Below are 17,163 nucleotides of genomic sequence, written 5' to 3' on the forward strand. Positions count from 1 at the left end.
CTCCCCATATCCCCTGACTCCGCTATTTTTAAGAGCTCTAACTAGCTCTCTCTTGAAAGTATCCAGAGAACCGGCCTCCACAGAGAATTCCTCAGACTCACAACTCTGTGAGAAAAAGTGTTTCCTCGTCTCCGTTCTAAATGGCTTACCCCTTATTCTTAAACATAAGAGTTGGTCTTGGCATAGTGTTCGACACAGACATTGTTGGTCACCTGGTCTGTTCCTGTGCAATGCTGCCCTCTGTGAAGGTAGTTCACATTGTCAGTGTAGCTGCCGGTGGCTGCCTCGGTTTACTGCTACTTGCCGTTTTGTATGTGTTTGTTCGTTTGTGTCGTCTGTGAAAACCCTACAAAGATTATCAATAATGTTTGTAGAAATCTTATAGAAAAATCTTTGTAGAGATCTTATAGAAACATATAAAATTATAAAAGGTCTGGACAAGCTAGATGCAGGAAAAATGTTCCCAATGTTGGACGGGTCCAGAACCAGGAGCCACCAGGAGTCTAAGAATAAGGGGGAGGCCATTTCAAACTGCGATGAGAGAAAGCTTTTTCACCCAGAGAGTTGTGAATTTGTGGAATTCCCTGCCACAGAGGGCAGTGGAGGCCAAATCACTGGATGGATTTAAGAGAGAGTTAGATAGAGCTCTGGGGGCTGGTGGAGTCAAGGGATATGTGGAGAAGGCAGGCACGGGTTGTGGACGATCAGCCATGATCACAATGAATCGCGGTGTTGGCTCGAAGGGCCGAATGGCCTCCTGCACCTATTTTCTATGTTTCTATAATGTTTTATTTCTTAATGTTTAATGTTTTATGTGTCATTCCTAACTGTCACTTTATATCATGTTGTCACTTGTGGGCGGAGCACCAAGGCAAATTCCTTGTATGTGAATAATTGGCCAATAAACTTATTCATTCATTCACATCTGGCATGAGCTGACAGAGGAAGCTATAGAACCAGAAATAATTATGAATGGACATGTTCCCGATGTTGGGGGAGTCCAGAACCAGGGGCCACAGTTTAAGAATAAGGGGCAAGCCATTTAGAACGGAGACGAGGAAACACTTTGTCACACAGAGAGTTGTGAGTCTGTGGAATTCTCTGCCTCAGGGGGCGGTGGAGGCCGGTTCTCTGGATACTTTCAAGAGATTAGAGGGAGAAGGCAGGAACGGGTACTGATTGGGGATGATCAGCCATGATCACATTATGTGCAGGATCAAAGGCCCGAATGGCCTACCCCTGCACCTATTGTCTATTGACTTTTAATAGACATTTGGAAAGATATATGGATAGGAAGGGCTTAGAGGCATGTGGGCCAAATGCGGCAATTGGAACTGGCCCGGTATGCCAAATTTGTCGGTATGGACAGATGGGCCGAAGGGCTCAGTGTCTCGATGCTGTTTCATCTTTCTTCGTGCTTGGTTGCAGTGACCCTGGAGCAGTTCTGGAAAGCAGTGGAGGGCTGTCCCGTCCCCGAAGACCAGGCCTTGCTGAAGAAGGTGAGACCATGAATGGAAACACTCCCTCCTCCATCCTCCCCCCACCCCCAATCCCCCCACCTGCGCCTCCCCCCCACCTGTCATGAAGCATGTGGTACATGGTGATAGCAGATTTAGGCCATTCGGCCCATCAAGTCTACTCCACCATTCAATCATGGCTGATCCATCTCTCCCTCCTAACCCCATTCTCCTGCCTTCTCCTCATAACCCCTGACACCCGCACTAATCAAGAATCTATCTATCTCTGCCTTATTATTATCCACTGACTTGTGGCCTCCACAGCCGTCTGTGGGCAATGAATTCCACAGATTCACCACCCTCTGATTGAAGAAATTCCTCCTCATCTCCTTCCTAAAAGAACGTCCTTTAATTCCCAGGCTGCGGCCTCTAGTCCTAGACTCTCCCACCAGTGGAAACATCCTCTCCACATCCACGCTATCCAGGCCTTTCACTGTTTTAGCTGCTCGGTACCTGGGCTGCTTTGTGCTAATCCGCTGGCTGGTGGGGTGGGCAGGGAGGGAGGGAGGGAGGGAGCTCAGTAGGTGGGCTGCATAATATCAACCACTCTTCTGGCCCTCCCACTCCAAGCTGCAGCCTGTCTGCAGGGCTGACAGGAAAGTGGGTGTCGAGTGTTGCTTGCAACGTACTCCAGTTTTAAATAAAACTCAAGTCAAGAGAGTTTTATTGTCATGTGTTCCAGATAGGACAATGAAATTCTTGCTTGCTGCAGCACAACTGTGATGCTGGCTTGAAGGGCCGAATGGCCTACTCCTGCACCTATTGTCTATTGTCTATTGTCTAACAGAATATGTAAACATAATACAGAAGAGTAGATAAAAGTTCAGTGTGTCTATAGACCAAATATATACACAATAAATAAACAGATAAAGTGCAATAGACTGTTATAGTCCAGAGTTTGTTTGTTGTTGTGTTTAATAGCCTGATGGCTGTGGGGAAGTAGCTGTTCCTGAACCTGGATGTTACAGATTTCAGGCTCCTGTACCTTCTTCCCAATGGCAGCGGAGAGATGAGTGTGTGGCCAGGATGGTGTGGGTCTGTGTTGATGCTGGCAGCCTTTTTGAGGCAGCGACTGCGATAGATCCCTTCGACGGTGGGGAGGTCAGAGCCGATGATGGACTGGGCAGTGGTCACAACTTTCTGCATTCTTTTCCGCTCCTGGACGCTCAAGTTGCCGAACCAAGCCACGATGCAACCGGTCAGCATGCTCTCTACTGTGCACCTGTAGAAGTTTGAGCTCAATGATCTCGGCTCAACCCTGTCTATCAGCAGCACTTGTTGAAGCAAACTTGTGTCAGCTGCTTTGCGGTGGTGACGGCTAATGGCTGAGCAAACCTTGCTTATCGGGACCAGGGCACAGGAGACCTTTAAAGCTGCGCTCGCTTCATGCTAGGATTTGTTTGCTGAGATAACATTACACTCAATAGACAATAGACAATAGGTGCAGGAGTAGGCCATTCGGCCCTTCGAGCCAGCACCGCCATTTAAAGTGATCATGGCTGATCATCCACAATCAGTACCCCGTTCCTGCCTTCTCCCCATATCCCCTGACTCCACTATCTTTAAGAGCCCTATCTAGCTCTCTCATGAAAGTATCCAGAGAACCTGCCTCCACCGCCCTCTGAGGTAGAGAATTCCACAGACTCACCACTCTCTGTGAGAAAAAGATGTTTCCTCATCTCCGTTCTAAATGGCTTACTCCTTATTCTTAAACTGTGGCCCCTGGTTCTGGACTCCCCCAACATCGGGAACATGTTTCCTGCCTCTAGTGTGTCCAAGCCCGTAACAATCTTATATGTTTCAATAAGATCACCTCTCATCCTTCTAAACTCCAGAGTGTACAAGCCCAGCTGCTCCATTCTCTCAGCATATGACAGTCCCGCCATCCCGGGAATTAACCTTGTAAACCTACGCTGCACTCCCTCAATAGGTCAGAAGCAGAACGTGCTCTCTCTTCACACCCTCCCCAAGCCTCCGGCTGCCATGTGCCTCTACACAATGGGCCTGCTTCCACAATAGTGCCCAGCCCAGACGACTGTTTGTACGCTGGCCACAGAAGCAGATCTACAATCACACATTACAATCGCTCCACACTCTTGAATTTCTACTCCTACAACAACTATGACCTCCTTAAATTACTTTGCACTAAACGCTTAAGAAAGAACTGCAGATGCTGGAAAAATCGCAGGTATACAAAAAAGCTGGAGAAACTCAGCGGGTGAGGCAGCGTCTATGGAGCGAAGGAATAGGTGACGTTTCGGGCCGAAACCCTTCTTCAGACTGATGTGGGGGTGGGAAGAAGAAAGGAAGAGGCGGAGACAGTGGGCTGTGGGGGAGCTGGGAAGGGGAGGGGAAGGAGGGAGAAAGCAGGGACTACCTGAAATTGGAGAAGTCAATGTTCATACCGCTGGGGTGTAAACTACCCAAGCGAAATATGAGGTGCTGCTCCTCCAATTTGTGGTGGGACTCAAGGATGTAAGAGGTTAATTTTCTTTAGATTGGTTTGTTTTTAAGCGCCTGCATCTTAAAGGTTAAATTGCACGGAGCTCGATATGTCACTGACCACAAGCTTGCCATCAAACAACTCTGAGGTGACTTTGACTCCGCTCTTGGCTGCATGGAAACAGGCACTTTGGCCCACCAAGTCTACCCAGCGATCACCCCATACACTAGCACTATGCTGCACACTAGGGTCGGCACGGTGGCGCAGTGGTAGAGTTGTTGCGTTACGGCACTTGCAGCGCCAGAGACCCGGGTTCCATCCTGACTACGGGTGCTGTTTGTACGGGGTTTGCACGATCTCCCCGTGTCCTGCGTGGGTTTTCTTTGAGATCTTCGGTTTCCTCCTGCACTCCAAAGTCATACAGGTTTGTTGGTTAATTGGCTTGGTATAAATGTAAATTGTCCCCAGGGTGTGTAAATTGTCCCCAGTGTTCGGGGACCGCTGGTCGGTGTGGACTCGGTGGGCCGAAGAGCCTGTTTCCGCGCTGTATCTCTAAACTAAACTAAAACTGTACGTCTTTTGGGAGGGAACCGGAGCGCCTGATGAAGACCCACGTGGTCAAGGGGAAATCTTACAAACTCCGTACTGAAAACACCCTTAGTCAGGATTGAACTTCTCACACAGAGTTGTTCGTCTGTGGAATTCTCTGCCTCAGAGGGCGGTGGAGGCAGGTTCTTTGGATACTTTCAAGAGAGAGCTGGATAGGGCTCTTAAAGATAGCGGAGGATATGGGGGAGAAGGCAGGAACAGATCAGCCATGATCACATTGAATGGCAGTGCTGACTCGAAGGGCCGAATGGCCTCCTCCTGCACCTATTGTCTATTGAACCCTGGTCTCTCGCGCTGTGAGGCAGCAACTCTACCGCTGCACCAGTGCAATGATCTTTGTACACAACAGTCTAACATGTTAGCGGAGATGAGGGGAGAATATTCAGTCCACCAGGAGGTGCAGACACGCTCATGTTGATTCAACAGGAACAAGGGACTTGTTTTATCAAATTCAAAGCAAAGCTGTTGGAGGAACATACAATTACAAGGGTGGTGAGTGTCTGGAACGTGGAGGCAGATATGATAGTGGTGTTTAAGAGGCTTTTAGATCAACACATGGATATGCAGGAAATGGAGGTATATGGATCAGGTGCAGGCACAGGGCATTAGTTTAACTTGGTATCATGATAGTCACGGATATTGTGGGCCGAAGGGCCTGTTCCTGCGCTGTATAGTTCTTTGTTCATTAACACAACAACACACAGATAAACATACAATAATCAATAATAAATGAATACGTTTATTGGCCAAGTATTCACATACAAGGAATTTGCCTTGGTGCTCCGCCCACAAGTGACACATGACAGTTAGGAATGACACATAAAACATTAAACATTAATAATCAAACATTATTGATTAAAAGTGTTATTATAATGCAGGTACATTAATAATATCATAATTTAACGACAGTAATACTATATAAGCATAATAGTACAAACTGGAGTCGGTCGTGCAACCACAGACACCGTCCGTAGAAGATCACAGTTGCTGAGGTCAGTGTTGTGCAGTGTTCAAGAGCCTGATGGTTGCTGGGAAGAAGCTGCCCCAGAATCTGGAGGTCACGGTTTTCAGGCTCCTGTACCTTCTTCCCGATGGTAGCAGCGAGATGAGAGCGTGGCCAGGGTGGTGTGGGTCTCTGATGATGCTGGCTGCCTTCTTGAGGCAGGAGCAGATGAGTTTTAGATGAGCTGAGTTATAAATGTTGAGGCAGGAACACCAGCTAAACACGGCAGCCTCTGGAAATCTGAAATGAAAGCAGGAAATACTGAAAACTGATTTAACGGCTCAACAAGCATGAATCCTGGTTTTACCAACAATATTTCCAAAGCAGTCAAGTCATGTGCAGGAATAGATAGGGTGATTGAAATGAGTCTTTTGCCTAGATTAGGTTAAACATGAACCAGAGAACAGAGGTTTAAGGTGAAAGGGGACTAATTGGGACCTGAGGGGCAACTTTCTCACACAGAGGGTGGTGGGTGCATGGAATGAGCTGCCAGAGGAGGTAGTTGAGGCAGGGACTATAACAACATACAAAGGACAGGTTGTTCAAGAAGGAACTGCAGATGCTGGAAAAATCGAAGGTAGACAAAAATGCTGGAGAAACTCAGCGGGTGAGGCAGCATCTATGGAGCGAAGGAATAGGTGACGTTTCGGGTCGAGACCCTTCTTCAGACTGATGTGGGGGTGGGAAGAAGTAAGGAAGAGGCGGAGACAGTGGGCTGTGGGAGAGCTGGGAAGGGGAAGGGAAGGAGGGAGAAAGCAAGGACTACCTGAAATTGGACAAGTCAATGTTCGTACCGCTGGGGTGTAAACTACCCAAGCGAAATATGATGTGGTTCTCCTCCAATTTGCGGTGGGACTCACTCTGGCCATCTAAACTGAAGATAGACACAAAATGCAGGAGTAACTCAGCGGGACCAGCAGCATCTCTGGAGAGAAGCAATGGATGACGTTTCGGGTCAAGACCCTTCTTTCAGACTGAAGAAGATTCTCGACACGAAACATCACCCATTCCTTCTCTCCAGAGATGCTGCCAGTCACGCTGAGTTACTCCAGCTTTGTGTCCATCTTCAAATGATATAATGCGTTCCAGACGGCTGAGCGGGCGCATGAAATCACGCGCGACCTTCGCGGGACCGTCGCGGCTCAACGCGACTACGAGGTCGTGTAATTAGCGTGCCAAGGACACGTAAGTGGGACAGGGGCTTGACTCTGAGTTGCCTGAGTGCGGAACGCAAAACAGGTTCCACACTCATCCTACACAGACATCCATTAATGGCACGCTACACATGGCAATAGTTCTTCAACATCGCCGACTAAACAAGCTGGAAGGCCAAGGCGTGCAGCTGATAGGAAGACCACCATGCTACTTCCCTAGAGTGCACTAGACACACACAAAATGCTGGAGTAACTCAGCGGGTCAGGCAGCATCTATGGAGCAAGCAAGCTAGTTTATTTATACGGCACATTTCAGCAATAAGGCAATTCAAAGTGCTTTACACAAAGCATTAAAAAGCAATCAAAAGCCATTAAAAATATAAAATAAAAACAAGGTAAAATCGAATAAGACGTATAAAATACAAGAATAAAAATTACAGTACAGTGTTGAAATGAATAATTATTGAATTTAACTAAAATTAAAAGTAATTCAATGGAGTGTGAAAGAGAAAAGTCTTCAGTCCCGATTTAAAACAACTGAGGGTTGGAGTGGACCTGCGTTTATCACCAAGTTTGTTCCATACACGTGGAGCATAAAAACTAAACGCTGCTTCTCCATCTTTAGTTCTGGCTCTGGGGACAGAAAGCAGACCTCACAGGTCTGGGTGGTTCATAATAGACAATAGGTGCAAGAGTAGGCCATTCGGCCCTTTGAGCCAGTACCGCCATTCAATGTGATCATGGCTGATCATCCCCAATCAGTACCCCGTTCCTGCCTTCTCCCCATATCCCCTGACTCCGCTATCTTTAAGAGCCCTATCTAGCTCTCTCTTGAAAGTATCCAGAGAACCGGCAGAGAATTCCACAGACTCACCACTCTCTGTGTGAAAAAATGTTTCCTCGCCTCCGTTCTAAATGGCTTACCCCTTATTCTTAAACTGTGGCCCCTGGTTCTGGACTCCCCCAACATCGGGAACATGTTTCCTGCCTCTAGCGTGTCCAAACTCTCAATAATCTTATTTGTTTCAATGAGATACCCTCTCATCCTTCTAAACTCCAGAATAAGGATGAGAGGGCATCTTATTGAAACATATAAGATTATTGAGAGGTTGGACACGCTAGAGGCAGGAAACATGTGGGATTGTTAACCTTCTGAAGGAGTTAATTCAACAGAACTCCAAATCCTAGCAAACCATTTGACGGATCGAAAGACAGATTTGTCAATGACGATGATGACATCGTTACTTTGGTCCAGTAGGCTCAAACGGAAACACGGGTAACCGTTGGCAACGGTCTACCACTTCCCTCCCCTCCTCTGTACAGTCACCTCCCATCCCAAGTCCCTTTTATCCCCCCTCTTTTTCCTTCCCCTTCCACCCACATCCCTCCCTCCAGCTTTACATTCCACTCCTCCTCGTCTCTCCGTATCTGACTCCTTTTAGTCTCCTTTTCACCTCCAGCTTACTCCACCCATCTGACACTCACCTGTATCCACCCATCACTTATAGGCACAAAGTGCTGGAGTAACTCAGTGTTTAATACAGAACTGCAGATGCTGGAAAAATCGAAACTCAGCGGGCGAAGCAGCATCTATGGAGATTAGGAATACGAAAATGCTAGAGTAACTCAGTGGGTCAGGCAGCATCTCCGAAGTAAAAGGATGGGTGACGCTTCAGGTCAGGTCCCTTTTTCAGTCCCTTTTCTCCAAAGTTGCTGCCTGACCCGCTGAGTTACTCCAGCATTCTGTGAAACGTCACCTATCCATGTTCTCCACAGATGCTGCCTGACCCGCTGAGTTACTCCAGCACACTGTGAAACGTCACCTATCCATGTTCTCCACAGATGCTGCCTGACCCGCTGAGTTACTCCAGCACTCTGTGAAACGTCACCTATCCATGTTCTCCACAGATGCTGCCTGACCCACGGAGCTAAGGAAATAGGCAACGTTTCGGGCTTAAATCCTTCTGGAAATAGGCAACGTTTCGGGCCGAAACCCTTACGGGTTTCGTCCCGAAACGTTGCCTATTTCCTTCACTCCATAGATGCTGCCTGACCCGCTGAGTTACTCCAGCACTCTGTGAAACGTCACCTATCCATGTTCTCCACAGATGCTGCCTGACCTGCTGAGTTACTCCAGTACTTTGTGCCAATCTTTGGTGTAAAACAGCATCTGCAGTTCTTTGTTTCTCCACCTATCACTCTCGTTCACCAGCTCGGACTCACACTCACTGACCAAGGCATTGACGTAATTCCATCACATGTCAGCGTGACCCGTTAGGCAGCAATGGGTTCTGGCTCATGCTGGGGATTCAACTTCACTACAAGTGAAAGGCCTGGACAGAGTGGGTGTGGAGAGGATGTTTCCACTAGAGGGAGAGTCTAGGGCCAGAGGGCACTGCCTTCAGAATTAAAGGACATTCCTTTAGGAAGGAGATCAGGAGGAATTTTTTTCAGTTAGACGGTGGTGAATCTGGATTTCATTGCCACAGGTGGCTGTGGAGGCCAAGTCAGCGGATATTTTTAAGATAGATAAGATTCTTGATTAGATATATATATATACAGGTGTCAGGAGTTACTGGGAGAAGGCAGTAGAATGGAGTTAAGAGGGAGAGATAGATCAGCCATGATTGAATGAGTAGACTTGATGGGCCGAATGGCCTAATTCTCCTCCTATCACTTATGAACTTATGTAAACAGAACAATGATGTTCTTATTTGCTGCAGCTTTACAGGACACTTAACACACTAATAAATATAATAAATACAATGAATTAATAATGTTATAGTGGGTAACCAGACCATAATAGTTCAAAGGTGAAGTTGGCCGTGCACCGTCCATAGAAGATCACAGTTGCTGAGGTCAGTGTTGTGCAGTGTTCAAGGGCCTGATAGACAATAGGTGCAGGAGTAGGCCATTCGGCCCTTCGAGCCAGCACCGCCATTCAATATGATCATGGCTGATCATCCCCAATCAGTACCCCGTTCCTGCCGTCTCCCCATATCCCCTGACTCCGCTATTTTTAAGAGCCTTATCTAGCTCTCTCTTGAAAGCATCCAGAGAACCGGCCTCCACCGCCCTCTGAGGCAGAGAATTCCACAGACTCACCACTCTCTGTGAGAAAAAGTGTTTCCTCGTCTCCGTTCTAAGTGGCTTACTCCTTATTCTTAAAGTGTGTGGCCCCTGGTTCTGGACTCCCCCAACATCGGGAACATGTTTCCTGCCTCTAGCGTGTCCAAACCCTTAACAATCTTAGTCCAAACCATTAACTATCTTGAAGAGCCCTATCTAGCTCTCTCTTGAAAGTATCCAGAGAACCGGCCTCCACCGCCCTCTGAGGCAGAGAATTCCACAGACTCGAAACTCCCTGTGTGAGGAAGTGTTTCCTCGTCTCCGTTCTAAATGGCTTACCCCATATTCTTAAACTGTGGCCCCTGGTTCTGGGAAGGAGCTGTTCTAGAACCTGGAGGTCACGATGTTGGGTTGCTGTTTATTGTGTAAAATTTGACCAATAACTGGTGTAGCGTTGAAAGTGTGTTTAATAGTCAGTCAGTTTCACAAACTCATACGGCATTTGGCTATTTGAATGAATGAATGAATGAATGAATAAGTTTATTGGCCAAGTATTCACATACAAGGAATTTGCCTTGGTGCTCCGCCCGCAAGTGACAACATGACATACAGTGACAGTTAGGAATGACACATAAAACATTAAACATTCATAATAAAACATTATTGATTAAACATAAGCATTCCTGGACTTTTGAAGTATTTACCAAAAATAGCATTTATCTAAGCACCATAAATTAAAGACTGATCCAATTTTATTCTCTTTCAGTTTTGCCTTTTGCACGGGACTAGCCTCGTTTACCAGGAGCGAGCCTGGTATCTGGAACACCGATACCTGACGCCAGCTACAAGTGTACAGATGAGGAACCAGGTGAGTCTAACTCTGGGGGAGGGGGGGGAGGAGTGCCCTTCACTGCAGGTAAGCCAGCACCGAGCCCTGGGGCTGTTTACCTGGGAAACAGCCCTGTCCGCCCACCTTGTAGCTCACCTGCCCGAGGTGATTGATGAAGGAAGCCCCACGGGTGACGGCCACATTGATATTGTTTAAGAAGGAACTGCAGATGCTGGAAAAGTCGAAGGTAGACAAAAATGCTGGAGAAACTCAGCGGGTGAGGCAGCATCTATGGGGCGAAGGAATAGGTGACGTTTCGGGTTGAGACCCTTCTTCAGACTGATGTGGGGGTGAGGGTGGGAAGAAGAAAGGAAGAGGCAGAGACAGTGGGCTGTGGGAGAGCTGGGAAGGGGAAGGGAAGGAGGGAGAAAGCAGGGACAACCTGAAATTGGAGACGTTCCTGCCTTCTCCCCGTATCCTCTGACTCCGCTATCTTTAAGAGCCCTATCTAGCTCTCTCTTGAAAGTATCCAGAGAACCTGCCTCCACCGCCCTCTGAGGCAGAGAATTCCACAGACTCACAACTCTCTGTGTGAAATAATGTTTCCTCTCCGTTCTAAATGGCTTAACCCTTACCCCTAGTTGCTTAATGTGGACTCGGCGGGCCGATGGGCCTGTTTCTGTGCTGTGTGACTATGACTGGGACTAGATGCCCGATGTGAACTATTTGGACTGATGGGCCTGTTACCACACTGTATAACCATCCCTATACAACTATGAGAGGGGATCTCATTGAAACAAGGATGAGGGGATCTCATTCAAACAAGGATGAGGGGATCTTATTGAAACATGTAAGATTATTAAGGGATTGGACATGCTCGAGGCAGGAAACATGTTCCCGATGTTGGGGGGGAGTCCAGAACCAGGGGCCACAGTTTAAGAATAAGGGGTAAGCCATTGTTCCCAAGCCAAGCTGTGAAGCAACCCAATACTGTATGTAGAATATTCTGTACTGTCCATCTGTAGATCAAAGTTGCCCAGGTGACAGCATTTGGATGCCATCAAAGAGAGGGAGGTGGGTGCTTGTTCTCAGCAGATCTACCTGGGGGATGTAAGTGGAGGGAGAGGAATAATGGCAGCGGAGAGATAGAGAAGTATGGTAGGAGTGTCGGGAGAAGAATGCCGCAGGTCAAGAGTCAAGAGTGTTTTCTTGTCATATATCCCGGATGGGACAATGAAATTGTTACTTGCTGCAGCACAGCAGAATATGTGAATATGTAAACATTGTATATAACGGTGAAAAAAAGAAAAAGTTCAATAAATAACAAATATAGAGCAAATAACAAATAATAATATAGTCTTTGGCAATTCAGAGCTCAGAGTTTATTTGTTGTGTTTAATAGCCTGATGGCTGTGGGGAAGTAGCTGTTCCTGAACCTGGACGTTACAGTCTTCAGGCTCCTGTACCTTCTTCCTGATGGCAATGGTGAGATGAGTGTGTGGCCAGGATGGTGTGGGTCTTTGATGATACTGCCAGCCTTTTTGAGGCAGCGACTACGATAGATCCCATCGATGGTGAGGAGGTCAAAGCTGGTGATGGACTGGGCAGTGGTCACAACTTTCTGCATTCTTTTTCGCTCCTGGACGTTCAAGTTGCCGAACCAGGCCACGATGCAACCAGTCAACATGCTCTCTACTGTGCACCTGTAGAAGTTTAGGAGAATCCTCTCCGACATGCCGAATCCTCTCAGGAAGTAGAGTCGCTGATGTGCCTTCTTTACAATTGCATCGGTGTGCTGGGTCCAGTTAAGATCTTCTGATATATGCACGCCCAGGAATTTGAAGTTCTTGACCCTCTTCACCATCGTCCCGTTGATATACACAGGAATGTGGGTCCCTATCCTACCCCTATTAAAGTCCACAATCAGTTCCTTGGTCTTACTGATGTTGAGAGCCAGGTTATTGTGCTGGCACCGTTTGGTCAGTCGGTCGATCTCACTTCCATAATCTGACTCGTCCCCATCAGTGATTCGTCCCACAACAGTGGTGTCATCGGCGAACTTGATGATGGAGTTCGCACTATGTCCGGCTACGCAGTCATGAGTATAGAGTGAGTACAGCTGAGCACGGAGCCTTGAGGTGCTCCCGTGCTGATTGTTACTGAGGATGAAGTGGTTCCTCCAATTCGAACAGACTGTGGTCTGTGAATGAGGAAGTTGAGGATCCAATTGCTGGAAATCCAGTTACTGGAAATCGGAGATAAAGCAGACAATACAGCAGATGCGGGAAATCCGAGATAAAGGAGACAATGCAGCAGATGCGGACACATCAGGAGACAGAATAACACTTGATATTATATGGAGCGACCGATAGAGAGAGCAATAAGAATTAATATTACACCATCAATGAGCTGATTGGCGGGTACAGTTGCTGCCTCACAGCGCCAGAGACCCGGGTTCGATCCTGACTACGGGTGCTGTCTGAGTGGAGTTTGTATGTTCCGCCCGTGTCCGCGTGGGTTTTCTCCGGGTGCTCCGGTTTCCTCCCACATTCCAAAGACGTGCAGGTTTGTGGGCTAATTGGCCTCTGTGAAATGCCGCTACTGTGTAGGATAGTGCTAGTGTACGGGGCAATCGTTGGTCGGCGTGGACTCGGTGGGCGAAAGGGCCTGTTTCCACGCTGTATCTCTAAACAAATATATACCTGGAGATGGAGTTAATATTACTGGCGGTGGTGGAATTGACAAGTGAAAAGCACATTCTTTTACTGCAGAAAACTCATAAGACCACCAGGGGCGCCGGGGAGATGGCTGCCCGGACAGCAGTCGGTTTGTTTTTTCTTTCTTTTTGTTATTTTTTAGTTCGTTAAAAGTTTGTTTTAATGTTCTTCAGTTTGTTTTATGTGGTGGGCGGGAGGAGGGGATCGTTTTGGGATCCATCTTCACCTTGAAAAAGGGTCTTGACCAGAAACGTCACCCATACTTCTACACAGATGCTCCCTGTGCCGCTGAGTTACTCCAGCACTTTGTGTCCATCTTTGGTATAAACCAGCATCTGCAGTTCCTTTCCACACACCCATTGTGGGAACTGGGGCAGCACGAACAGGGTTCTTGTGCTGTACAGCTTTGTGAGTGGTATTCCGGTTGTGTCTCCTAATTTGAGGAAGGACATTCTTGCTATTGAGGGAGTGCAGCGTAGGTTTACAAGGTTAATTCCCGGGATGGCGGGACTGTCATATGCTGAGAGAATGGAGCAGCTGGGCTTGTACACTCTGGAGTTTAGAAGGATGAGAGGAGATCTCATTGAAACATATAAGATTGTTAAGGGCTTGGACACGCTAGAGGCAGGAAACATGTTCCCGATGTTGGGGGAGTCCAGAACCAGGGGCCACAGTTTAAGAATAAGGGGTAAGCCATTTAGAACGGAGATGAGGAAACACTTTTTCTCACAGAGAGTTGTGAGTCTGTGGAATTCTCTGCCTAAGAGGGCGGTGGAGGCAGGTTCTCTGGATACTTTCCAGAGAGAGCTAGATAGGGCTCTTAAAGATAGTGGAGTCAGGGGATATGGGGAGAAGGCAGGAACGGGGTACTGATTGGGGATGATCAGCCATGATCACATTGAATGGCGGTGCTGGCTCGAAGGGCAGAATGGCCTACTCCTGCAACTATTGTCTATGTTTTTATGTAACCAGCCCCCGACAGTATAAAAGCAAATGCGTAGTGCAACCAAAGAAAGACTGTCCCTAGTAGATCACAGTTGCTGTCGATATACATCGATAACACATCATTTCCATCTGTTGTATAAGCTGAGGCAAGTCACAACACTTGTTAGCTTATGGCCAGTGATTTATTATGTGGGTGGATCACATCTTGATTTGCTCTTTGTTCCTTGCATTCTACTGACAAAACTCCTTGAAACTAATAAATATTTGCTCACTGCCCACCTGGGTGCGGAGTTTAAAGGTTAAAGGTGGTGCGGTGGGAATGTTTGTTGCTGTCAAACCCTTGGCTGTGCTGTGCGCTAGTCAGATGGAGCTAGTTAGATGGATGCTCTGGTCGTTGTGGTTTGGGGAGTCATGCAACAGAATGCTACAGACATTGGTACCGACTGTCTGATTTCTACACACAGAGCTGTGACGTTTCTGAAACCTGACCCGACAAAACCTCAAATGGCAGAGATCGTTGTGTGTTGAGATCTTAAGTTGCAAACACAAGGATGTCATGAACTGCATAAGGCAGGAAAAAACATTAGTTCCGGACAGTCAGTCAGAGTGTGTTTGTGTGTGTGTGTGTGAGGGGGGGGGGAAGCGAGTGTGGGTGGGAGTGAAGGAATGGTGGGGGTGCGAGCAAGATGTGTTTACACAAACCATTATCAGTCAATTTGCAGAGTTACAGGAGGATTACCAATTCCCTGTTTAATCTTCTCGCTGCATCAATTAACAAGAACATTTGAGATGAATGGATCGTAGTTCTGGTCAAGAGCACTTCATGAAACGGAACAATGAAATTCTTACTTGCAGCGGCACAACGGGTTTGTAGACACAGAGCTGGGCACAAAATGCTGGAGAAACTCAGCGGGACAGGCAACATCTCGAGGGAGAAGGAATGGCCGAAGTTTCGGGTCAAGAACCATCTTCAGACTGAAGGTGGACCCGAAACGTCACCTATTCCTTCGCTCCATAGATGCTGCCTCACCCGCTGAGTTTCTCCAACATTTTTGTCTACCTTCGATTGTTCCAGTATCTGCTGTTCCTTCTTAAACACTTCTTCAGACTGATGTCAGGGGAGGGTGACTATAGACAGTAGGTGCAGGAGTAGGCCATTCGGCCCTTCGAGCCAGCACCGCCATTCAATGTGATCATGGCTGATCATCCACAATCAGTACCCCGTTCCTGCCTTCTCCCCATATCCCCTGACTCCGCTATTTTTAAGAGCCCTATCTAGCTCTCTTGAAAGCATCCAGAGAACCGGCCTCCACCGCCCTCTGAGGCAGAGAATTCCAAAGGCTGGAGTAACTCAGCGGGACAGGCAGCATCTCTGGAGAGAAGGAATGGGCGACGTTTCGGGTCGAGACCCTTCTTCAGACTGATGTCAGGGGAGGGGGCGGGACAGAGATAGAAAGTAGACGGAGACAGTAAGACTGGTGGGAGACCTGGGAAGGGGGATGTAATGGAGAGAGAAAGGAAAGCAAGGGCTATCTGAAAATAGAGAAGTCAATGTTCATGCCGCTGGGGTGTAAACTACCAAAGCCAAATATGAGTTTCAAACACAGTCCACAATAGATAATATAATAACCAAACATAAAAAACTGTTCAATAAAAGAAAACAATATTGTGGCAAATAAACACAAAACAAAGCCCAAAGTCCCGAGTGTAATTAAGGAAATTTGTCCTTAGAGTTCAAAGGTTTCATTGGGGTGGGAGATCTGCGATGAAGTTGTACTTGCGGCGGGGGGCTGTCGGGGAGGGGGACGGGCCGAGTGGCCTGGAGCCTAGTCCTTGCCCCGGGTCCCGCTCCTCTTCCTCCCCGCGGGCCCGGAGCAGCAGCGCCGCCCCCAGACCTCGCCCCAGCCTCAGCGCCGCGGTCATTTCAAATCCCGTACGCGCGGATACCGAGCCCACTGCGCACGTGCGTGGGCTCAGTCACTCCCTCCCTCCTTCCCTCCATAACCCCTCTCCCCTCCCTACCCCCCCCTCCTCTCCCTACCGCCCCCACTCCCTACTCTCCCTACTCTCCCTACCCCCCTCCTCTCTCTACCCCCCCACTCCCTTCCCCACTCCTCTCCCTCTATCCCCCTGCTCCCCCACCTCCCCCCTATCCCACCCCCGCACAATGAACATCACAATTTAAAAAAAATGCAATTCTCAATGGAAATGGCGTTTTTTCTTTTAAAAACCTAAACACAATGTTAGACGTTAATGAAAACGGAAGAATTTGATTTAAACGGATTTTCTTTGAAAATCGTGATTTTTTATGTAAATGAGATTCGGGATCATTGTGACGCGGCTGATGAGCAGGGCAAGTGGAAAAGTGTTGAAAAGTGTTTTTTGTAAATTTTAAAATGTCAATAACTTGTAAAATATAACATGAATCCGAACGAAACATGTCTCTTTTGCATCCTGGGACAATGGTGGGTAAGGCGCGCCAAAAATTATAGCGCTATCGTGTACCGTTTTGGTGGAGTTTCAAACAGAGAGTTTTAGTAATATACTAGACTAAGAAGGGGGACCAACGCGCGGGGGGGTGCTGCAGTGACACACACACACTAACCACCCCCCATGATATTATATTAATATTATTAATTCGCTCCTTTTACCCCATCCCCGCCCTATCCACTCACGCATAGCCCCCAACTCGCAGGCGTGTCTCGAGAGGGAGAGGGAGGGGGGTAGAGAGAGAGGGCAGAGAGAGAGGGCAGAGACAGGGAGAGAGGGGCAGAGACAGAGAGAGGGGCAGAGACAGAGAGAGGGGCAGGTACAGAGAGAGAGGGGCAGAGACAGAGAGAGAGAGAGAGAGAGAGAGAGAGAGAGAGAGGGCATCAG

General features: G+C 47.8%; 1 protein-coding gene across 1 annotated transcript in view; it reads left to right on the forward strand.

The window, feature by feature from the left end:
* acoxl (acyl-CoA oxidase like) overlaps positions 1–10,840 on the forward strand; it is a 311,202-nt gene extending 300,362 nt beyond the window's left edge. Inside the window, exons 17-18 of the mRNA XM_033022103.1 lie at positions 1,429–1,499; positions 10,562–10,840. Of these exons, the coding sequence (XP_032877994.1) occupies positions 1,429–1,499; positions 10,562–10,840 (350 nt within the window). The remainder of the gene's footprint in view (positions 1–1,428; positions 1,500–10,561) is intronic.
* Positions 10,841–17,163: the final 6,323 nt, after the last annotated feature.

The sequence above is a fragment of the Amblyraja radiata genome, chromosome 5 (assembly GCF_010909765.2).
Source record: "Amblyraja radiata isolate CabotCenter1 chromosome 5, sAmbRad1.1.pri, whole genome shotgun sequence".
NCBI classification, from domain to species: domain Eukaryota; kingdom Metazoa; phylum Chordata; class Chondrichthyes; order Rajiformes; family Rajidae; genus Amblyraja; species Amblyraja radiata.